The sequence below is a fragment of the Rhinolophus hipposideros genome (genome assembly GCF_964194185.1).
Source record: "Rhinolophus hipposideros genome assembly, chromosome: 16".
Classification (NCBI taxonomy): domain Eukaryota; kingdom Metazoa; phylum Chordata; class Mammalia; order Chiroptera; family Rhinolophidae; genus Rhinolophus; species Rhinolophus hipposideros.
Window position 1 is genome coordinate 38,592,968 of NC_138062.1, and position 24,802 is coordinate 38,617,769.

Sequence of the window (24,802 nt, forward strand, 5' to 3'; positions counted from 1 at the left end):
TGAAGATAATGAAAACAGTAACTCAAAAAGATATATGCACCCCCATATTCACTGCAGCCTTATTTACAATGGCTAAGATATGGAAACAACTTAAGTGTCTATCAATGGATTAATAAAGAAATAGTGGTATATGTATATAGTATATATCTTATATATATATTATATATATATATATTCCATTATATACATATACACACACATATATATATGTATATAATGGAATATTATTCAGCCATATAAAAGAATGAAATTTTGCCATTTGTGACAACATGGATGGACCTAGAGGGCATAAGTGAAATATGTTAGACAGAGGAAGACAAATACCATATAATTTCCCTTATATGTGGAAACTTGAAAAACACAAACAAAAACAAAGCTCATGGATACAGAGAATAGACTGGTGGTTGCCAGAGTTGGGAGATGAGCGGGCAGGAGAAATGGGTGAAGGGGGTAAAATGGTTAAAAAAAAAAAAAAAAAAAAAAAAGCAAGGGAGCTATACAAAAAAATACATAATTATAATAACCACATACTGACAAAAATGATTACATGCTTTTATATATTTAAATTTGCAAGCTATGCACCATTTCTATTGGATGGTCATTAATGAATACACATACATGCAAAGGGATATCAGTTTTAGAGAAACAAGAATTTTGAGGGTATTTAGAAAAAAAAAATCTCTTCTAGTCACATTTTCCCTGAAATTAATTTCTAGTAATAATAACCATTACATGTTTTTTATTCCCAAAAAATTTGATTTGCATTTTTGGAAATTCAAAGGATTGGGGTGTGTTTGGGTGGGGATTTAGATATTTGGACATTGCAAATCTTTAATAAAAATGAGTAATAAAAAAATTTTTAATAAAAATGCAAATCTTGGAATGATGCCATCCTTTTTCCTTGCTCTCTATTTCTTTCTAGCCAATAGAGGCACCTGGGGGGAAAAAGAGAGAACCCTAAAAATATTACATAAAGATCTAAATAATAAATAGTCCATATTCATGGATCAGAAGACTTAACACTGTTGTGATGGCAATATTTCCCAAAATGATGTAGATATTCAACACAATCCCAAACATAATCTCTGCTGATTTCTTTACAGAAATCATCAAGCTGTTTCATAAATTCATATGGAATTACAGGGCAACCGGGATAGCGAAACCAATCTTGAAAAAGTAAAACAAACTAGCAGGACTAACATTTCCCGATTTCAAATTTTACTACTCAGCGGTGGTTATCAAAGTAATGTGGTAATGACACAGGACAGACATACAGATCAATGGATTAGACTGAGATTTCAGATATAAAGCTAGTCACCGTGGTGTTATGATTTTCAAAAAAGATGCCAGGAATGAGGAAAGAATATTCTTTTCAAAAATTGGTGCTGGGACAACTGAATAGCAACATGCAAAAGAATTAAGTTGGATCCTTATATTACACCACATACAATAATTTACAAAAACCGATCAAAAACCTGAATCTGAAGTGAACTATAATATTCTTAGAAAAAATATAGGGGAAAATATGACCTCTGATTTGGCAAAGTATTATTCCATATGACACCCAAAACAAACAGTAAAATTAAAAGTGTTTTTGCTCTAGCAGTCTAAATAGGAATTGAATTACCTTAGGGATATTACAGCATTTTACATTTCAAAATTCTCTAAGGATACATTCAAAAAACGATCTCAAATTTCCTTCCAGTGTAAAACAACTGAGAATGTAATGAACACATCTCACACCCTGAGAAGAATCTTTGAGCCCAGGCTGGGGCTGCCGGGTTCCAACTTCCTACCAGAGCCAAGGGCTTCGGGGGCCACAGGATTTTTTAAAGTACGAAATGAGTCGGGGTGGAGAAGCGATGGGTGGAGAAGCGATGGGTGGAAGACTCAACGCGGTCAACAGTAAAAGATCAAAATAGAACCAGACTAATTATTACACATGGTGAGGTGACTTTTAAGTGTCTGTACCTGTAAAAAGGGGTCACAGACCCACGCGTGGCCTCGCAGCGTTATATATCAATGCACAAGTCCCCAGAGGACGAGTTCCAGCTGGCCTTCTGCCCAGTCACAAAAGCTCTGGTCCGCTGTCACTCAGGCGCGAAAGAGCAAGGCCTTTCGAACTGTCCAATCAGGGCCGGCCTCGGAGCAGGTGGGTGGGGCGACGGTCCTCAACCAGCCCGGACGTCCTGCTTGCTCCGGCCATCCGCGAGGGTTGTCCGCCCTTAAAAGTCCCAGGTTGCTTTGCCGCAGGCTCGGTCGCATTTTAACCTGTACCGTTACCGGGAATCGTAGGGAGGACGCCGGGGGACCGAGGAAACCTAGAAATGGTGAGTATGCGGGGCCGGGGTTCGGAGGCTGGTACGAGGGGATGGTTGGAACTGGCTGTAGCAGGACCCGGCCTCCCCAAGGTCAAGTCCGGAGTCCGGGGAGCTGCTTCTCAGACCTCAGTCCCCTCCGACACGCAGCCTGGGGGCTAGGCCGGCTGCCCGGACGCCTGGCGTTCTCTCTGGTCACTGCGAGGGGGCGATTTCGGCCCCGGAGCCTGTCTGGGCAGCTCTGCGCCCGGAGCCTCGCGTCTCCCCAGATGGTAAGGTGACCACAGGGAGGGTCATCAGGGGACAATGGTGACTTGCTCTCCGGGGGTTCGTGCGTGAGAAGAGCTGTGGGGGTCCCCAGTTTCTCCTTTCTCCCCCGGGGACATCCATTTTCTCTTGAGTTTTCCAAATGTTTGGGAAGCAGGGCCTGAAATCCACGACCGTGACTGCCCCCGCCGGTCTTCTTCCTAGGGTGGCAGTAAATTCCCTAAATTTCCAAATCCTTCCCCGTATTACAAACGCCAACTTCCCTTCTCCGACTCAGTCATCACCTATTTGCCCTTCGAGGTGCATTTCAAATGCACCCGGCGTGCATATTTTAATTGTTTATCATTTTTCCAGAGTCAATGGATCGCCCTTTTAATACGGTTTATTTTTCGTTTGTGGATATTTTACGTGAAAGGAAAGTGACGAATAACCACTTGGAACTTAGGCTGCATGAAATCATTGTGCCTGACCTCCTAAGATCCTTCTTGGGCACACACATCTTAGGGGAAAACCTTCAGTTGGAGATTCCACCTTGAAACTTTCCTGGCTGATCTGTCTTGTCAGCACTTCCCTTCCTGGGTTTGTCACCTTGAAAAGATATATTCACTTTATTTATGGATTGTCCAAACACTGGGTTTGTATCTTTTAAAATATCAATGGTGGTCCAAAGCTACTCCAGTGGGGGATAGAGACCCGAGGGCAGGGATCTAAGCTAAGGCCCCTTGAGCGGCAAAGGGAAGTACTTGAAGGCCCAGTGGTTCTTCCTGGGGAGCCTCCCCTGCAGGTGTCCTACCTGCTCACACCCACCATTGAAGGGACTTTACATTGAGAGAAGTTGCAGCCCTGGAAAGCTGGGGGTTCACCGTGCACAATGTGGGATGGGGATGACGCCCTTTCTGAGGTTATGGTTTCTTAGGCCTCAGCGTAGTGAGACACTTTGAGTTTTGCATCCACAGTGCAAGTGCGCTCAGAGCGTAATTTGCACAGTGAGAAAGTCTGTGAAGATCAGGTGTTCTGTCTTGTGGACAAAGGGTTTGTGAATTTGGAAGTTCATTCAGAATATAAACTGAATCAGGTGAGAGTTTCCTCAGTTATGAGAATGGAAGCCAGGGGGAGGGAGCGCCTCCACGCTTATGGTAGGGCAGAGTGTGTGTGGAGGTCCCTGAGTTCATTCCTGGGGCTGCTTAGGTGTCCCTCCCTCCTTCCCCAGGGACTGACCCACTCTAGGGGTTCTGCCTCAACCTTGAGTGTCCAGAATATGGAACCTTCTGAACGTGGCTTTCCTTCTGCCCTGTGGGAAGCAGGCTGCTTACGTGAGCTGATTCCAATACTTGTGTTTCTTTCCTTTGGGTCCTTTATCGCCTGAATAGAGCAGCCCTTTGGCTCTGGTTTCCCTAAGCGCTTGGGCTCTGAAACTAGAAGATGACTGAAAGATAAGAGGTGAGGAAAGCAAGAAAACTGTGGAACCAAATAGAGTTTTTGTTCTGTTTAGAAAAAGAACCTGAAGATGTGACATGAATGCATTGATGTTCTGATGTACATTTTTTATTTTTAGATCTTTTTGTGTGTGTACATATCATATTCCTGGAGCACATTGAAAATTAAAAAGGCTAAAACAATTAAATTCCTCTTGTAATTGATGTGAAGAAAACTACTGAAAGCTTATGTAAATCTTTGACAATCCTCTTATATTTAAGGAGCTAAACTCAAGCCCTTGTGGCATTCTAATATTCTACCTATTCCTGAAAATACCCCCAAGTGTGAGATATAGGGGAAGGACTAACGAGGACTCTGCATATCCTTTTAGTTAGCAAGAGATTTGAACATGTTCATTTTGTATGGTTTATATATTTGTAACCGTTAATGCTCAAAGGAATTAGAATGGTTTCCCATGTACAAAAGATAAAATTAAAGACTGTTGAATAATAAAATATACATAAGTTTCTGGGGTTTTTTTCTTAAAAATCTGTAAGATAGGAAGTCTAACATAAGAAACCTTATGTTTAAATCTTATGTCAACACATCCTGGCCCCTTCCATAGCTGTTATTTCAGCCACCACCAAATACACAGTTTTGATCATTTCTTGAGCCTCCTGTTAGTGTTTCTGTATATAAATCAAACAATTACAAATGCATTATTTTTTCACCCACCTTTGTTCTTCTAATGAGCAGTAGACTCCACATTTTTGGGTGTTGAACGGCTCACTCCCTCTGCCCCTTGTGCCCCCACCTGGACAAGCTAATGGGAAAGCCTGGGTGGTCTCTCCTCTAGACCAGGCAGGAGATCCTACGCACACTAGTCCATGTCAGTGAGCAGGACTCTTGCCCTGGTCCCGTCCCCAATGGCAGTGGACACGCTGGCCAGGCTCCTTTCCCTGCTTCCTGAAGCCATTTCAGGGCTGCTTGAGAGGCCATCCTGCCCTCTCCTGAGACCTCCAGTATGTGAGTCCCAGGCCTTTCCCTACCCTCTTGGTATGTGTGGGGGGATCCACGCCAGCAGCTTGGGAGCCAGCCCTCTGCAGGTGACCATAGCAATTTTTTTAAAACTTATTTTTCAATTACAGTTGACATAAAATATTATGTTAGTTTCAGGTGTACAACAGTTGTCACTTTAAGCAGCACATCCCACATGACCACCTACCTGGGTCTGTCTTCTCTTGCTCTGACTTGCTCACCTGCTCTGCTGCCTGATGGCGGCCGCACTGTAGGCTGCTGGGTGCTGGGGAGCTGGTGCTGTGAGCTGTGCTGCCCCGTGGAGCAGTGTTGACCCCACCAAACCCCAGTTCTATGTGAAGTAGACCAGACTGGGCAGTTTCGAGAATTTCTAGGCATTTGGGAGCAGGCGTATGGGACTGGCACCTTCCCTAAAGTGATCCTGGGTCATATTTCTTTGCCGGGATTTCTCTGTGTTAGAGAAGGCAGCCAGTAGGCGATGGGGTGAGTCTCTAATCTCAGAGGGCTCCCCAGGACCCCTAAGTACCTCTGCTGCTGCTGCCCCTGCCTCTACTGCAGCCCAGATCCTGACCTTCAGAGTTAAGGGGACAACACCCATAGCCCCACTGGGGCACAGCCAAGGGATTAGTTCAAACCTTTCTTAAGCCCAGGGTCCTTAAACCCTACAGAACAAACCATTTGTCCTGGGAGAGGCTCCTAACCCGGAGGGTACTGTTTTGATCCTCTCAGCGGAAACAAGTTAACAAATACCAGGATAGAGAGGCACCCCCGCCCCCCAAGTTGTCCAGTGAAGAAACAAAACAGAGTAGGTCAGGAGGAAGGAAATAATAGATAAAATACTGAAACAGAGGTCCACAATTTGACCCTATTGGAAATCCAAAATATACTAAAAAATTTTACATAGCAAAACATTAAAATATACTGCTTGGCTTTGGGGCCTCCGTAACATACAGTCTGCATTAATTTTTCTATCTGCCGTAACGCACTAATTCAGAAACTTTCAAACAGGTAATACTAGCTCTCAAATTACAGTTATACGTGGGATCCCACTATATTTAAGCAACTTACTGCTGATGAGCTTGGGAGAGGTTAATGAATATAATATAGAGAACAATATAAAAACAGGACAGTGTTTCTCCTTAACCATCAGAACTATGGTCTTGCCTAAATTCTCCGTGTTTATAACACCCGTTTTCCTAAAATATCCCACACTGAGGAGGGAAGATCTGAACCAATGATTTCATGACTTAAAATTAAAGGAAGTCTTTCCCACTTACAGATTGGCTTTATAAAGTAGGACCTCAAGGACCTTACCCACCAAATAAATCAATTAATATGGCCTAATGTAAACTACACAGGGCCTTGAAAGACTGAAAACCATATATAAAACCTAGTTAGTGAAGGCTTGATTACTCCCACTGCTCCTTTCGCAGCCCAATTTATCCTGTTACTAAACCTGGAAAGAATGAATGACACCTCAGTGGCTTATCACAACCTGAGGCTGTGGTTGCACCAAACAACTCTCTACTCAGTCCTCAACATTGTGGATATTGCTAACTCCAACTACTCATCAACTGGTAAATATGCTGCTGTCCCAGACTTGGCAAGGTCTGGTCTGTTCAGTGCCTATGTCAGCAGCCTCTCAGCTGCACTTGGCTGTCGCCTCTGAAGGGACATGATACACCTTTAGTGGGCTGTCCTCACGGGTCTTCACCAGCTTTGCCATCCCACACAGTCATCGCAGGCAAGATCCGAGCTGCATCCCGGCTTCTCCACGAACACAGGTAGGACATTACATTAATGTCACCTCCTCTTTGGACACTCGGAGCATACAAATATTGAAAAAAGGAGCTAGTAGAAAGTGGATGGGACATTGCGATGCATATCATGTGAGGTCCTGACAACTCTGTGAAATTTTTGGATATTATTTGGTAATCTGAGACCCGCTCCCTCCCTGACATCACAAAGAAATAGCTGTTGTTCCCTCAGCACCCACAACATCTAGGTTCTTTTGTTATTCTGGAGACAACATATTCCTGTTTTACAAATTTTACTCGAGCCCATTTATGCTCTTACTTGCAAATTTGCCACCGTGAATGGGCACCCCTGCCACAAAAGGCTGGAGACTCTCTTCAAATTGCCATCCAATCAGCACTCCGGTTAGTGCCCTAAGATGCTCCTTCTCCATAGACACTACACCGACCTCCTCTTGTGAGTCCCCTGGTGGCCCATGACCACCTGGAGTTGCCCATAGGCTTGTGGTGCAAGAACCTGCGCTAGGCCCCACACTGTGTGTCATTAGAGCTGCAGTCACCTCTACTTACGGGCCGTCCTGAAAGTAGATAGCCCTGAGCACCTATCCAACAGTCCATTCTGCCGTGGGACCTGGAAACAGCACCCCAATGGCTCGGCATGGCTACTGAGACCCCTTTGAGACATGATAGAGCCAAACCTGGGCCCTCTGGAATATCCTTTCTGCAGGAGGGAGTGGCCTTCCCTCTCCTCAGCCTCTTACACGGTGCCAAGGTACTGAAGGAGGTCACCCCTTTCCCAGACCCCGCGGCTCCCTGGGGAGCTCATTAGGGTTACCTGACTTTAAAGCAATGAGAGTTCGTAGACTTTAGGGACGACATCACCACATTCGTACATGATGGAGCTCGGGCAGAGTTGCTGCTTTCGTGTCTTAATTGGACACCTCTGATGAAGGACCGGACCCAGGGGTCACCACAACTGATGACACATCAAGTAGTCATCTTAGCACTGACCAACAATTGGCCCTATCTCCAAGTGTTTACTATTCTTGAGCGATTCTCTAAGATTTGCGCCTTTGTGGTAAAAGAACTCTGGGAATCTTGCCTCAGTTACTACCTTCAATATACAAATAAGTTAAAGTAACACTTGTCTCTGCACTTAGGACACAACACAAGGCATCTCCAGGACACTCCTCCATGTGGGAGTTCCAGACACAACATAGTAAGAAAGGGACTCAGTGGACTCCTCAGAGTATACCGGGCTTGGCTCTCATTCAATGGAAGTTTCTCCTCTCTTCCAAGTCTCAGGTGCAGGCCTCATGGAACCATAATGGCTTGAAATTATTGAAATGAACTTATTGAAATAAGTTCAAATTAACTGAATGGAAGATGGTCTCTCTGTCATCAGTTAATCATCAGGATGAGTATTAATGCTCATCTTCTTTTTTCCTAGTAGACTTCTTCTTTAAAAGCAGTTATGTTTACAGAAAACTTGATCAGGAAGTACAGAGACTTCCCACATAACCCCTCTGCCTCCACACAGATAAATTTAAATCTCGGAATCCTGTGGCATGTCTGTTACATTTGATGAGCCCATTTTGATTCATGAAAGTCCATAGTTTAGATTAAGGTTGAATCTTTGTGTCATACAATCTCTGGTCTTTGGCTAATATAAAACGACATGTCTCCGTCATTTCTGTATCATATCTAGTGGTCCCCCATTACCCACAGGGGATACATTGGAATGTACCCACAGGGGATACATTCCAAGACCCACAATGGATGCCTGAAACTTCGGATGGTACCAAACCCTATATAGTCTGTTTTCCCTATACATACAAACCTGTGGTACAATATGTTGCCATCAATTGGAACTTTTTTTGTTGTTTAAGTCTTCCACTCACAAATGTAGTGGTTTTTCCATCTTAATTAAGTACTTACCACGCATTGTGGCCATAACTTTTGCACTTTGAAGTGTGACAGCAAAACTAGGATGGATTTCTTTTTCAGGTTCAAAATTTCAGATAGAAGATTCATTCTCTGTGCAGATATTAGCAATCTCAGCATACAATTTTTTTTTTTTTTTTTTTTTTTTAGTTGAGAACTTTTTACTTTTACACCCCTAAAGGAAACACTTTACGGCTTCTCTTTGACATACATGAATTGCCGGCATTACTGCTCTTGTGCTTTGGGGCCACTATTAAGTAAAATAAGGTTCACTTGAATACAGCACTGTGATACTTTGGCAGTCAATCTGATAATAGAGTTGGCTACTAAGTGACTAACATGCAGGGAGTGTCTACATCATGGATTTGCTGGACAAAAGGATGATTCATGTCCAGGGTGGGATGGAGTGGGACAGCCCAAGATTTCATCACGCTACTCAGAACGGCACACAATTTAAAACTTATGAATTGTTTGTTTCTAGAATTTTCCATTTAATATTCTTGGACTGCAGTTGACCGTGGGTAACTGAAACCATGGAAAGGGAAACTGGATAAGTGGGGACTACTATAGAATACTTTCACTGTCCTCAAAATCCTCTGTGTTCCACCTATTCATTCATCCTTCCCCCTAACCCTAAATCCCTGGCAACCAAGTATCTTTTAGTGTCTTATACTTTTATCTTCTCCAGAATGTTATATGCTTGGAATCATGTACTGTGTCACCTTGTCATAGTGGCTTTAACTTAGCAACATGATTTTAAGATTTCTCCATGTCTTTTTTTTTTCATCAAAATTAAAAATTGTACTTCAAGAACAGCATCAAGAAAGTGAAGACAAACCACAAATTGGGAGAAAACCATTTGTGATTCATTTGTCTTTAAGGAATTTGCATGCACAATACATAAAGAACTCTTACAACTCAACAACAGAAAGATAACTCAATTGAAAAATGGACAGAGGACTTGAATAGACGTTTCTCCAAAGATACACAAGTGGCCAATAAGCACATGAAAACATGGTTGACCCCATAAGCCATTAGGGAAATGCCAATCAAAATCCCAATTAGGAAATGGGCTACAGAATACTGATTGCTTTAAGTCCGTGACCTGTGGTTGTTTGAAGAAGCTATGATTCATTATTCTTCAAAACTGAAAATAAAGATGGGAACTTGGAGTCACATTCGGCCCTTTATTAAGTGATCAGAATAAAATTACTGTTATTCTACGCTTTTTCAAGCATTTCATGTTTTTCACTCTTGCTTTTCAAAGTGAACATGTGTTTTTCAGTTTGTGCCAAATCTTCCCTTCCTTCTGCAATGAGGCCCATCACTCATCCAATGAGATTCTAATGGGAATTATAACACCCAGGCCTGGCCAAGGTGATGGGCCGCATTCCTTTTCCCACAGGGACTGGTCTAATTCAAGGGCAGGGGATCCAGGGAATAGCTCTTTTGTAGAATTTGATGAGTGGCCCCTAAAAAGATCGTTCTCTCTCCATTTTGGATCACAGATGATCTTATGGATTGAGCTTTTGGCTGCCACTAGCTTCTTTACCGTCATGTAGAGAGGGCCAGCCTGAAAAGAAAGCCAGGAAACCAAAAAAATCAAGAGATGGAGGCAAAGAGCTCTGGCAACATATGCTGGGGGTTTGCACCCGGCTGTCTAATGTATGACATTAACGTTTGAGGCTGTTACCTTGGTGAATCAGTATAGATGAAGCACTTCTCCCAGGAATCAAACACAGTTTATTTTAGAAGTAAACAGGACAGAATGAATAACAGAAAGTTGTATCCTAAACTTTCCCAATAGACACCTTCTCCCCAGGCTCCATGTTCCTCATTTTAACAGTCCCATCAGTGGCCTTCATAACATTCATGACGGATGTATTCTGTCATTTGATTGAGGAGTCAGGTTTGAAAATAACAAGCTTTCCATTCTTTGTGCTTCAGAACAATTCTCATACTCCCAGCTCATAACTCATCCGTTAAATTTTTCTTCTAAAAATAACTTAGAGCAAGAGGATCATTTATACATATTCAAAACTAGAACTCATCCTTTTCTCCAGTGTCCCACGGAGGGAAAAACTGGTCTGACCAAACAAATGTGAGAAAAAGTATGTTTCCTATTTTGGCTTCTCTGTTTTAATGACCAGAAAAAATCCCTTCATCTCAGTTTCACCATAATAGTGTCAATATCCTTTTCTTCCTCTGAATCTTGATCTGGCATCCAACATTGATCTTTTACATTCAAAAAATGAATATTTCAAAGCTTTGCAGTTTCCCTCCTTCAGACACTGCCCAGGGGATTTTCCTTCCTGGAGCACACAGTCCGACTGCAGCAGACATGGGCCCAGGTCCTCCTTCACGCCCGCGCACGCGCCGCCCTCGGGCTTGTCCTCCTAATACCGGGCAAGGCCGCGCCTCTCGGCCGCCGCCGCCCCCACCGCTTCCGTCCGCAATGGCTGCAACCCGGCTGCGAGCGAGCAACGTGCGAAGAAAGAACCGGAAACCGGCAGCTCTCCATGTCTTTTTGACTTGATAACCTCATTTCTTTTCGTCATGGAAGAATATAGATGTACCGTGATTGTCTATCCATTCTTCTATTGATGTTATCCTTGTTACCTCTAACTCTTGAAAATTATGCATAAAGCTCCTATAAACATACATGTGCATGCTTTTTTTGTGAACATAACTCATTTGGGTAAATTTGAGGAAGCATGATTGCTGCTTCGTATGGTAAGAGTAGGCTAAGTTTTAAGAAACTGCCTTTCTTCCAGTGTAGGTGGACCATTTTCCATTCCTACCAACAATGAGTGAGGGTTCCTGTTGCTGTCCATCTTTGCCATTGTTTGGTGTCCTCAGTGTTTTTAATTTTAACCATTTTAACAAATGTCTGGTAATACTGCATTCTTCTTTGACTTGCAATTTCCTACTGACGTGATTTTGAGCATCTTTTCATGTGCTTATTTACTATCTGTATATCACTGGTGAAGTGTGTGTTCTGATCTTTTACCTACTTTTAAGTGGGTTGCTTGTCTTCTTTTTGTTGAGTTTTAAGAGTTCTCTGGATGTTTTGGATATGAGTTCTTTATCAGGTAAGTGGATTTCCAAACATTTTTCTGCCATTCTGTGACTTGTGTTTTCACTCTCTTAATACTATGTTTGGATACTGAGCAGTTTACATTTTGTTGTAGCAGACTTATCTTTTTTTTTTTTTTTCTATCTTGGATCTTGCTTTTGTTGTTGCATGTAAAAATTAATCACCAAATCCAAGGTCACTTTTCTTTTCTCCTGTTCTAGAAGTCTTGTAGTTTTGCATTTTACACTAACTAAATCTATGATCCATTTTTAGTTCATTTTTGTGAAAGATGTAAAATCTGTTTATAGATTCTTTTTTTCCCTTCTTTTTCTTTGCTTATGAATGTCTAGTTTTTCCTATACTATTTGTTGTAAAGACTTTGTATTCCCATTGACTTGCCTTTGGTCCTTAATCAAAGATCAGTTCAGTATATTTGTGGGGATCTATAGAAAGCAATTGTATATTAATCTTTCATCCTTTAACCTTTTTCTATTCTCTTATCAATTCAAGGGGTTTTCTTATTTAGGGTTCTTTGTGAGTTTCTCCTTAGACAATCTTGTCATATGCCACAAAGACAGTTTTATTTTTTGCTTCCCAATCTGCATACCTTTTGTTTCCTGTTTTTGTTGTTGTTGTAATTGCATTATCTAAGAATTCCAGTACAAAGTTGACTAGAAGTGGTGAGAGAGGACATTTTGCCTTCTTCCTGATGTTACTGGAAAGCCATAGTTCTTTCAATGTAGTCTCTCTCTCTCTATCTCTCTCTCTCTATCTCTCTCTCTCTCCCCCTCCCTTGTGTGTGTGTGTGTGTGTGTGTGTGTGTGTGTGTGTGTGTGTGTGTGTGTTTAAGTTTTTGAAGAACCTCCATACTGTTTTCCATAGTGGCTGCACCACTCTGCAATCCCACCAGTAGTGCACGAGGGTTCCCTTTCCTCCACTCCCCAACATTTGTCACTTGATGATTTATCGATGGCCATGCTGACAGGCATGAGGTGATATCTCATTGTAATTTTAATTTGAATTTCCCTGAGGATTAGTGATGTTGAGCATCTTTTCATATATATATTTACCATCTGTATGTCTTCCTTGGAGGAATGTCTATTCAGTTCCTCTGCTCATTTTTTAATTGGATTGTTTGTTTTTTTCAGTGTTAAGTTATATGAGTTTCTTGTATATTTTGGACATTTATCGATATTGGATATATTATTTGTGAATATCTTTTCCCATTCAGCAGGTTGTCGTTTCATTTTGTTGAAGGTTTCCTTCGCTGTGCAAAAACTTTTTTTAGTTTGATGTAGTCCCATTTATTTACTTTTTTCTTTTGTTTCCCTTGCCCAAGGAGACATATACAAAAAGATAGTGCTAAGAGTGATGTCAGAGAGTTTACTGCCTATGTTTTCTTCTAAGAGTTTTATGGTTTCAGGTCTTCCAGTTAAGTCTTTAGTCCATTTTGAGTTTATTTTTGTATAGGTGTAAGAAAGTTGTCCGATTTAATTTTTTTACATGTATCTGTCCAGTTTTGCCAACAATACTTATTAAAGAGACTGTCTTTATCCCATTGTATATTCTTTCCTCCTTTGTTGTAGATTAATTAACCATAAAAGCGAGGATTTGTTTGGGGGCTCTCTATTCTATTTCATTGCTCTATATGTCTGTTTTATGCAGTACCATACTGTTTTGGTCATTATAGCTTTGTAGTACAGTTTGGTATCAGGGACCATGATACCTCCTACTGTGTTTTTTTTCTCAAGATTTTGTTGGCTATTCGTTGGCTATTTTGTTGGTCTTTTGTGGTTCCATATAAATTTTAGGATCAGCTGTTCTAATTCTGAGAAGAATGCCATTAGTATTTTAACAGGGGTTGCATTGAATCTGTATATTGCTTTAGGTAGTAAGGGCAGTTTAACTATATTAATCTTTCTAATCCATGAGCAAGGTATATCCTTTCATTTATTTTCTTCAGTTTCTTTCTTTAATATATTACAGTTTCAGAGTACTGGTCTTTCACTTCTTTGGTTAAATTTATTCCTAGGTATTTTATGCTTTTTGATGCAATTATAAACGGGATTGCTTTCTTAATTTCTCCTTCTGGTCATTCATTATTAGTGTATAGAAACACAACTGAGTTCTGTACATTGATTCTGTATTCTTCATCTTTACTGTCTTTTCTGCCCTCCCAGACACTTCCATTATGGAAATAATAAACCGTTTTATACTTTCTCGGCATTTGTGTGTTATCATCAGTATTACACATCTAAACCAAATTGCAGGTGGGGGTCCACCTGCCTGTGCAGGTGATCTTAACAGTTATAAAATATGTATCATGTTCATATTTTGCAATACACTTTGCCTTAGTTTTTTAATGGATAAATCCTCCAGATCTCTTGATAGTAGTACATGCTGTCCTGAATCTCGTTCAAATACACATAAAATTCTGTGGACATTGTTGAAAAATTGCTGGGCTGTAAATACTGATCAATTTTAAATTTACAGGCAACAGCACTGGAGTATATCCCTTGACTCTCCATTTGTGCGTAGTTTAGTGATTTGTACCCAGTGATTCAACACTGTGGATTATTCAGTTGACTAATTTTTGTTCTAATCACTGTGAAATGGAAGCTCCTGGACATTTTGTCTGTTACTTCTTTACTAAGGTGATGGACATTTTTCATATATAGTTTTTTATAATCATCTCTTAAATATGTTTTATGTCATTTTCCTTTTTTAATTTGTATGTGTGTTCATTTTTACACTGCAAACTAAACCTTTTATATTGCATGTATTACCGACACTTTTTTCCCACTTCGTTGTCTTTTAATTACCTTAATTTTAATATATTTGAATTTGTTAGTCTCTAGCTTTATGGCTTACTCTTCTTCTTATATGACAAAATTCTCCCTATTCTTGTGTCAATACATGACTTTTAAAAATGTCCTAAATTCATTTTGCACATTTAAATCTACAGTGAATTGGCTATTGTCCATGGAATAGAGGGGAATACAATGCATTTTTCCAATTAGATAACAGTTTGTCCTTGCCCCATGTATTCGAGTATTCCTGATATTTGCCCCTGCTCTATAATACCTGTTCTGTCCTTGACCAACTTTATATATTAAATGCTGGCCCATGGAAGACCCTTTTCTTTCTTTTGATCTGCTTGCTTATCTCTCTATTAATAGTGTACTGTCTGGATTACAATAGCTTAAAAACCCTTGATGTATGTTAGATAGGCTGTCACTTTGTTCTTTAGAAGACTGTCCATTTTTGGACATTTGTCCTTCCTACTAGGTTTGAAGGAGTAGTTTTTGTTGACTACTGAAGAGTCTGTTTTGAGGATTAATGGAACTATATAAAGATATTATTTGGGACACGTGACATCTGGGTGACCACTGAATTCTTTCTAAGAACATGTGCCATCCTTTCATTCTATTTGATATTATCCAGGGAAAAAAATTTAAAATTTTCCTTGAAGATCATTCAGTATTATTTATTAATGTTGTTGGGTACTGAATTAAATTTGGTCTGGAAGAAATCAGGAGCAAGCTTCCAAATGTTGTCTCTTTATATAACCAGACAGCATGGGCTCAGTTCTTCAAGAAGTTGTGAGTACATGTCTGAATTACTATCTACCAGGGAAGCTCAGTAGAGACTCAGTACCCAGAGTGTTTTCTGGGGGATAATCATCAGCACTGTCTGAAGAATGTGTAAACTACACAAAACAGGAGTTTATCTTATACCATATTGTTTGCATAAATGCCTTAGGCACACCGAGGCACTGTTATCTATAAGGGTGGTGGGATCACTCTTGAAATTCTGGTTCCCATGTACCAGCAAAGGACAAACTTTGTTACCCAGAGTTTGTAAAGCTATGTATAATCTTGGGCGTGCTAATGTTCACTTCTCATGCACACTAGGTAGTAGGGCTTTTTTATGAGTAAGCACTGCCGATCTGCTGTCGAAAGAGTAATTAGGGCTGAGCCAGGCAATGCATCTTACTCCCTGGACCCACAACGAGAGGTGTTCTTGTTTTACTGTTGCTCTACCAAATAGGTGAATTCTACCATCAGAATTGCTGAGTGGGAGCCTTTTCTCTGTTCCCTACACATCATTTAGGCACTTATGCCACTTGGGATTCCTATCCTCAGAATGGGTGGTCATGCTGCTGTGCTCACATGGGAACTTGGAAATGAGAGAAGTTGGGAGGAGAGCCTCTACAGTGGCTGGTTGGGTATCGCTTGTTGCTGAAATTAGAGAAAGGGGATTTTATGGGTTGTTATTTTTTAAGCACTGTTGAACTCTTTTTGTATTTTATAACCATGTACAAATTAGTCATCAAATCATTAGGGACTTCAGTGAACTCCGTTGCAAATCCCATGTCTTAACTTGTTCCTCAGGTCATCAGGCCCAGGTTACAGTGTTATGATTCTGCTGGGAAGACCTCTTCTCTGTGATTTTATCATCTCAGTGTGCATGCCTATATGTTCTAAAAGTGGGTGGGAAGCAACCCTGAGGCTCATGAGTATAGGGATTTGGGGGATATCTAAGTAGTCATGCCTTCTTCCTTGTGTTTGAGCTTTATCTTCCAAATAACTTCCTGGCCCCATTAAATGAGACAGCAAAGAAGGTAAAACTGATTCTGTGATAAATATTTTACAACCAATTATAATTCATACTGCTCTACAAGAATATTTTCATTCAGTCAACTGGATCTAACTACTTTTAATAACCTGGAGTACTTTAGGACCCTATGGTCAACTGTATCTCGTTACAAGTTAGATTCCACAGGCCTCCTGGCCTCTTATGTTTGGTGATGAGAAGAAAAAGTTTCTAGGTCTTCATGTGTTTTTTATTCATCAAAATCTCATGCAGATATGATACTGTGCTTTATAGAGTGATGAGTGATATGGTGGGTATTAAAGAAGGAGATGGGGCCGGCCTGGTGGCTCAGATGGTTGGAGCTCTGTGCTCCTAATGCTGAAGGCTGCCGAGTCGATTCCCACATGGGCCAGTGGGCTCTCAACCATAAGGTTGCCGGTTCGATTCCTCGACTCCCGCAAGGGATGGTGGGCTCCACCCCCTGCAACTAAGATTGAACACAGCACATTGAGCTGAGCTGCCACTGAGCTCCCAGATGGCTCAGTTGGTTGGAGCGCATCCTCTCAACCACAAGGCTGCCAGTTCCACTCCCGCAAAGGATGGTGGGCTGTGCCCCCTGCAACTAACAATGGCAACTGGACCTGGAGCTGAGCTGTGCCCTCCACAACTAAGATTGAAAGGACAACAACTTGACTTGGAAAAATACCTGGAAGTACACACTGTTCCCCAATAAAGTCCTGTTCCCTTTCCCCAATAAAATCTTTAAAAAAAAAAAAAAAGATGGAAGAGGTTTTTTTGTTTGTTTGTTTGTTTTACAATAAATTGATGTGCTTCAACTGGAAATATTTCTTTCATTTGTATAGCATTTCTCCAAGGTGCTCTGTATTCTGATATTAGACAGCAATGAATACTGACATGATCACAATAAAAAATTTAGCAATACATTCCTTGTGTTCATGATGCTATTAAATTTATGAGGAAGTGATTGTGGCCAATAAGTAATAGTTCTGCCAACAAAGTCATATTGTGAATTTGTATGAATTGAGTATAGATTCCTAGTGCTGTTCATATCACCCATTCTCCTGTGTACATATTTGGGATGTTTTAGGACTCAGTGGCCTTTGAGGATGTGAGTGTGAAGTTCACCCTGGAGGAGTGGGCCTTACTGGATCCTTCACAGAAGAAACTCTACAGAGATGTGATGCAGGAAACCTTCAGGAACCTGGCTTCAATTGGTAGGGATGACAACATTCTTACTTGCTTAGTCAATTAGAAAACCAGTGTTGCAACTAAATATAATGCAATGTGGATACTAATCAGAGGGATGACTGCATAAATTATATAAATGTCTAACCACTATGCTGTACACCTGAAACGAATATATTGAATGTCAACTGTAATTGAAAAACAAACAAAAAAAACAAACACCAAAACCAGTGTTGCATGTTCATCAGTGGAGTTCTAAGGAGTGAAATGTGGAGAGGAAATACATTGGTAAATAAACCAGGCATGATCACAGCTCATCATGGAGTTGTTATGTAACAATTTTTCTATAAGGTTTTATAGTTTATAATGATTTTTCCTGGTCTGCATTTTAGGAGAAATATGCAAAGACATTGAAGATCACTATGAAAAGCATGGGACAAATTTAAGGTGAGTCACACAAAAGAAAGCAATGTCCTACAAGAGAATCTTAGTATGTCATAATATTTTAAAAACAGCATATATTAATAAAACAAATCAGCCAAGTTTCAAATTGACCTATCCTTGGAATATGTTCATCAAATTTTTTTCTTCAAATGTGGTTTAGATGTTAAGTTTCAAAAATAGTACATTTGGAAACAGTATTTTGAAATGCCATTTATGAATACACTGTTTTGATAACAGCTATGGGTGAGCCCTCTTGCTGAGCATTTAGCATATTTATTTTCAAACAATCAGAAAGCACTGAAAATTTACACTTTCCTTTATTATGGTAAAAAGTGACATTGTAATAATATAAAATAATTAGTAAATAAGATACTGAAAATATGCTTTTCACTTTTTACAGCAGTCATATAGTAGAGAGACTGGGTAAAGGTAAAGAAGGTGGTCAGTATGTCAAAACCTTCAGCCAGATTCCAATTCATAATGAGAAAGAGAAAACAACTGGAATGAAATTATGTGAATGCAGTGTGTGTGGACAAGTCTTCATGAATCAGTCATTGTTTAATAGCCACATGAAATCTCACACTACACTCAAACCATACGAGTATCAGGAATATGAAGAAAAGCCATATAAATGTAAAGAATGTGGGAAAGCTTTCAAGTATCGCCAATCCTTTCGAAGGCATGAAAGGATTCACACTGGATTGAAACCCTACATATGTAAACACTGTGGTAAAGCTTTCAGTTGTCTCAGTTACTGTCGAATTCATGAAATATCTCACACAGGAGAGAAACCGTATGAATGTAAGCAATGTGGTAAAGCTTTCAGTTGTCCCAATTACTTTAGAAAACATGAAAGAACTCATACTGGAGAGAAACCTTATGAATGTAAGCAATGTGGTAAAGCCTTTAGCTGTCCCACATCCTTTCGAAGTCACGAAAGGATACACAGTGGAGAAAAGCCCTATGAATGTAAAAAATGTGGCAAAGCTTTCAGTTGTCCAAGTTACTTCAGAAAACATAAAAGAATTCATACTGGAGAAAAACCCTATGAATGTAAGCAGTGTGGTAAAGCCTTCAGTTGTCCCAGATCCTTTCGAAGTCATGAAAGGAGACACAGTGGAGAAAAGCCCTATGAATGTAAAAAATGTGGTAAAGCCTTCAGTTGTCCAAATTATTTTCGAAAACATGAACGAAGTCATACTGGAGAGAAACTCTATGAATGTAAGGAATGTGGGAAAGCCTTCAGTTGTCCAAGTTACTTTCGAAAACATGAAAGAAATCATACTGGAGAGAAACCCTATGAATGTAAGGAATGTGGGAAAGCCTTAAGTTCTCTCACCAACTTTCGAAGACACATGATGAAGCACACCGGAGATGGGCCTTATAAGTGTAAGGAGTGTGGGAAAGTTTTTGATTGCCCCAATTACTTTCGGTATCATGAAAGCACACATAGTGGAGAAAAGCCATATGAATGTAAGGAATGTGGTAAGTCCTTTAGTACTCCCAGGTCCCTTCAAAATCATGAAAAAACTCACACTAGGAAAAAACCTCACAAATGTAAGGAATGTGGTAAAGCCTTCAGTTTTCCCTGTTCACTTCAAAAGCATGAAAGAAGTCATACTGGGGAGAAACCCTATGAATGTAAGCAATGTGGTAAAGCGTTCACTTATCTCAGTTCCATTCAAAAACATGAAAGAGCTCACAGTGGAGAGAAACCCTATGAATGTAAGGAATGTGGGAAAGCCTTCATTTCTCTCTCTAATGTTCAAAGACATATGATAAAGCACACTGGAGATGGACCTTGTAAATGTAAGGAATGTGGGAAAGCCTTCGATTGTCCTAGTTCATTACGAACACATGAAAGAACTCACACCGGAGAGAAACCCTATCGATGTAAAAATTGTAGTAAAGCCTTCAGTCGTCCCAGTTCTTTACGAAATCATGAAAGAACTCATACCTAAGAGAAAGTCTATGAATATGAGGAAAGTGGGAGAGGCTTTCATGGACATGTAAGAATGTACACTGGAGAGATACTGTATAGATACATATAGAATGTGGAAAAGCCTCCATCTGTCTCGTTTCCTTGGGAAGCCATTAAACAAACAAAAACACAGTGGAGAAAATTCTATTGAATGTAAACAATATAGGAAAACCTTCACTTGCCTCAAATCCCTACAAAATCATGTGAGAATGTATACTGAATAGAAACTGTGTAACTGAAAAATAAGACAAGGTTTTTAATTTTAACAAATATTTTCAAAGTAGTGTTAAAAGTGCATCAGCATTAAATCATATTATTGTTATAATATGGGTAGACCAATGAAAATTAATTCATGTAGGATACTCTAGAAATTTCATGATATGAAAGAAATGTTATAAACATTATACATATATGATCTTTATTACTGACTTATTCTTTAAGTAATTCTCTGTAGTATGGAGTTCTACTTACTTTTGCAAGTAAATATTGAAGTGAGATAATTCTGTATTTACTGTTTAAGCAAGAGTTACTAAGTTTAATAGGTCTTTTTTTTTAAATTAATTTTATTGGGGTGACAATTGTTAGTAAATTTACATAGATTTCAGGTGTACAATTCTGTATTACATCGTCTATAAATCCCATTGTGTATTCACCACCCAGAGTCAGTTCTCCTTCCATCACCATATATTTGATCCCCTTTACCCTCATCACCCACCCCCCACCCCCTTACCCTCTGGTAACCACTAAATTATTGTCTGTGTCTATGAGTTTTTGTTTCTCATTTGTTTGTCTTGTTCTTTTTGGTTTATATACCACATATCAGTGAAATCATAGGGTTCTCTGCTTTTTCTGTCTGACTTATTTCACTTAGCATTATTCTCTCGAGATCCATCCATGTTGTCACAAATGCTCCTATATCATCTTTCCTTAATGCCGAATAGTATTCCATTGTGTATATGTACCACAACTTCTTTATCCATTCATCTATCGAAGGACATTTTGGTTGTTTCCATGTCTTGGCCACCGTAAACAAAGCTGCAATGAACATTGGCGTACACGTGTCTCTATAGAGAAATGCTTTTATATTTTTGGGGTAGATACCCAGGAGAGTGATTGCTGGGTCATATGGTAATTCTATTCGTAATTTCTTGAGGAACCTCCACACTGCCTTCCATAGCGGCTGCACCAGTCTGCATTCCCACCAACAGTGTATGAGAGTTCCTTTTTCTCCACAGCCTCTCCAACACTTGTTACTATTTGTTTTGTTGATGAAAGCCATTCTGACTGGGGTGAGGTGATATCTCATTGTGGTTTTCATTTGCATTTCTCAGATGATTAGCGATGTTGAGCATTTTTTCATATGTCTATTTGCCATTTGTATATCCTCTTTGGAGAAATGTCTCTTCAGGTCCTCTGTCCATTTTTCAATTGGGTTGTTTGTTTTTTTGTTGTTGAGTTTCATGAGTTCCTTGTATATTTTGGATATTAGCCCCTTATCAGAGGAACTGTTTGCGAAAATCTTCTCCCATTCACTTGGTTGCCTCATTATTTTGTCAATAGTTTCTTTTGCTGTGCAGAAGCTTTTCAGTTTCATATAATCCCATTTGTTTATTTTAGTTTTTACTTCCATTGCCTTTGGAGTCAAATTCATAAAATGCTCTTTGAACCCAAGGTCCATAAGTTTAGTACCTATGTTTTCTTCAATGCAGTTTATTGTGTCAGGTCTTATGCTTAAGTCTTTGATCCATTTTGAATTAATTTTGGTACATGGTGACAGATAGCAGTCCAGTTTCATTCTTTTGCACGTAGCTATCCAATTCTGCCAGCACCATTTATTGAAGAGGCTGTCTTTCGTCCATTGTATGTTTTTAGCTTCTTTGTCAAAAATTATCTGTCCATATTTATGTGGTTTTATTTCTGGGTTCTCAATTCTATTCCATTGGTCTATGTGTCTGTTTTTCCGCCAATACCAAGCTGTTTTGATTATTGTAGCCCTGTAGTACAAGGAAAAATCAGGGAGTGTGATACCTCCAGTATTGTTCTTTTTTTTTAATATTGCTTTGGCTATTCGGGGTCTTTTGTGGTTCCAAACAAATCTGATGATTTTTTGTTCTAATAGGTCATTTTTTTCCTTTAGTTAGTAAAATTTTTGTGCTTCTATTTTGAAGTCTGTTAGATCCATGGGTGAATTGAAGTGTATCTCTAACATGCAAATAGATTTAATTTTTACATAATCCTGTAATTGATCTGTTAGGAAAGGATCATTGAAAAATGACACTTTGGTATTTGTTTGTTTTTTTCCTACTGGTCTCCCATGACAAGTACTTTTACTTTTATATACACATATATACATATATACATATATACACATATATATACATATATATATTATATTTCTATTAAAAAAGAAAAATGAAATATATGTGTTTATATACAGAAAACTACTTTTTCATCGGCCTGAGGAGCCTTATTTTGTTTTCCTTGCCAATATATGTTTGACATAAATGTGTAAATATGCAAAGTTCATCACATAGTCTCCTGTGAATTATTATTCTAACATATTGTCCCTTACTCTATCATTTCTTCTGTTTGGGATTTGGGCTGTGGAGTTTGCATTAAGAAGAGAGAATTGTGACAGGACAATAACATCCAGAGTTAGAGATGACCTTTCTTGACTGTTACATCAATGTGATGTGTGAACTACGTTTTCTACAATCTATTGCCTTTATATTTCCATATTAGAATTCACCAAATTCTATCTTACATGAAACTTGGAACACAGAAGTGAAATAGGATTAGGCTGGTTTTGGAGCCACTTGTATAGATAAGATAATCAGATGTATAGGGCCTTTGTGAACACTTGCTTCCAGACCATTTTCCTCATTCTTTGCCCTGCTAATCAAGAATATCCTCAAAAACCACCAGTGTCTGCTTGACTTCCATTTGATTTCAGCTCTAGGCTTCCACAGTTGTCTCCAATGTTCAACATGAAAGATCCAGTGCAGTTTGGATTCTCCTGTAAGCCTTCATGTGTCCACCAGGCAACAAATGTAGACTGTCATCATTGAGAATGTTCTCTGAAGCACTAACTCCACTCTTCTCTAGATTGTATTTATATAGGTCTAATTTGTACAGTAAACACTTTGTTCTGTTAATACCACTAGTGACCATGTGTTCCTGATTCTACTATGACAGCTACAATGGTGCTATCCAAACGAACCATGTTGGAGTTTGTTCCTCTGCTGCACTGAGCAGTGACTGCTCTGACCCAGTGCTTCCATGTGAGAATCGGCAGCTTCCTCATATCAGGCAGATTCTGGGTGTTTCCTTTTACTCATAGTTGAGCTTAATCCCTCAAAATACTTTGAATGATCTTTGATTGTACATGATTGAAAGTTTGTGCATTTTTTTCTCTAATGAGTGCTTCTGTCGTTTTTTCTTAGAAACATTTTATTAACTGTTTAACAGACACTTGTATGCTAAGAAATATTATTGTGTTTTTCATTTCCTAAGAGTATACATTAAAATATTCCATTGTAATTATGGATTTTTTAGATCAATGTGTAAGTTTCTCCATTTAATTTTTATATGTTCTGAATCAATATTATTACATGCATACAAATTGAAATATTTTTTCCTCAGGCAATTTTTTTATATTTATAATTTTTGTCTTGAGGCTACTTTCTTATTTCTAAACCAAAAAACAAATACTTTTTTCAATCCCCTCCTCCCAAAAACCACTAGATCACATCTATAGTCAGAGGAGTTTATGAATTTTAGTACAGTGGTCCCTCCCTATTTGCAGGGGAGATGTTCCAAAACCCCCAGTGGATGCCTGAAACCCTGCATAGTGCCAAATATATATATGGTTATTTCCTGTACATACATAATTTGATGTTTATTTATAAACTAGGGATAATAAGACATTAACAACCATAGCAAATAAAATAGAACAATTATAGCAATATGCTGTATTAAAAGTTACATAAATGTGGTCTATTTCACAATATCTTATTGTACTGTAGTCACTCTTCTTGTGATGATGTGAGAAGATAAAATGCCTACATGAAGCGATGAAGTGATGGGAATGATGTAGGCTTTGTGGCCTTGCATTAGGCTGCTATTGACCTAACATGTCAGAAGGAGGATCATCTGCTTCGAGTGATTCTGGATCATCAAGCCATAGCCACTCAGTGGTTGGATATCAGCAGCAGATGTTGCTGGCTGGGGATCTTCAATAGTTGAAGGGTTTTTTTGCCAGTATCTTTTGGAAGAACATTATATTCAGAAGTTGGTGTCTTTTTCTTTTTAACTCATCAAAATGTTGCTGCAGAGGCTGTAATCCTTTGGTGATCATACATGTGATTTTAATGCTGTTTTATCCATTGATCATATTCCATAATTTTGTCCTTTAATATCTGCACAATTTGAAACATTAGCAAATTCCTGTAATGTCCATATTGCTGGTCCTGCTTCAGTTTTTCTTCCTCTTCCTCTGTAGATGACTCAACAAGTTCTTCCAATTCCTCATTTGTTGGCACTTCTCAAGGGCCTTCAATATGATCTTGCACTTTTTCATCAAGCATGTTAGCAAATACTCCACTAACTTGTCTTGCTGCATAAATGTTTTTCCTAACTTCTCCATCAATCCCCAGAAAGCCTTTAAAATAGTTCACAACTTCACTTCATAAGTTCTTCCAGAAGGCATTTACATTTTCCGGTTTTAGTTCATCCATCATGCATCAGCAATATTCCGGTTTTA

The 24,802-nt window shown here is 39.3% G+C and overlaps 2 protein-coding genes across 2 annotated transcripts; one reads left to right on the forward strand and one right to left on the reverse strand.

The window, feature by feature from the left end:
* The first annotated feature begins 2,189 nt into the window (after window positions 1-2,189).
* Window positions 2,190-20,694, forward strand: LOC308509620 (uncharacterized protein). The gene is made up of 4 exons (XM_081077863.1): window positions 2,190-2,330; window positions 17,518-17,644; window positions 18,008-18,062; window positions 18,460-20,694. The coding sequence occupies exons 1-4, from the start codon at window positions 2,328-2,330 to the stop codon at window positions 20,018-20,020; spliced, it is 1,746 nt and encodes a 581-aa protein (XP_080933989.1). The 5' UTR covers window positions 2,190-2,327; the 3' UTR covers window positions 20,021-20,694.
* Window positions 10,904-11,571, reverse strand: LOC308508959 (cytochrome c oxidase assembly factor 5-like; the record flags this gene model as incomplete). The annotated part of the gene is made up of 2 exons (XM_081076467.1): window positions 10,904-11,133; window positions 11,539-11,571. 2 exons carry the CDS (start codon window positions 11,569-11,571, stop codon window positions 10,924-10,926), a joined length of 243 nt encoding a protein of 80 aa, XP_080932593.1. The 3' UTR covers window positions 10,904-10,923.
* Window positions 20,695-24,802: the final 4,108 nt, after the last annotated feature.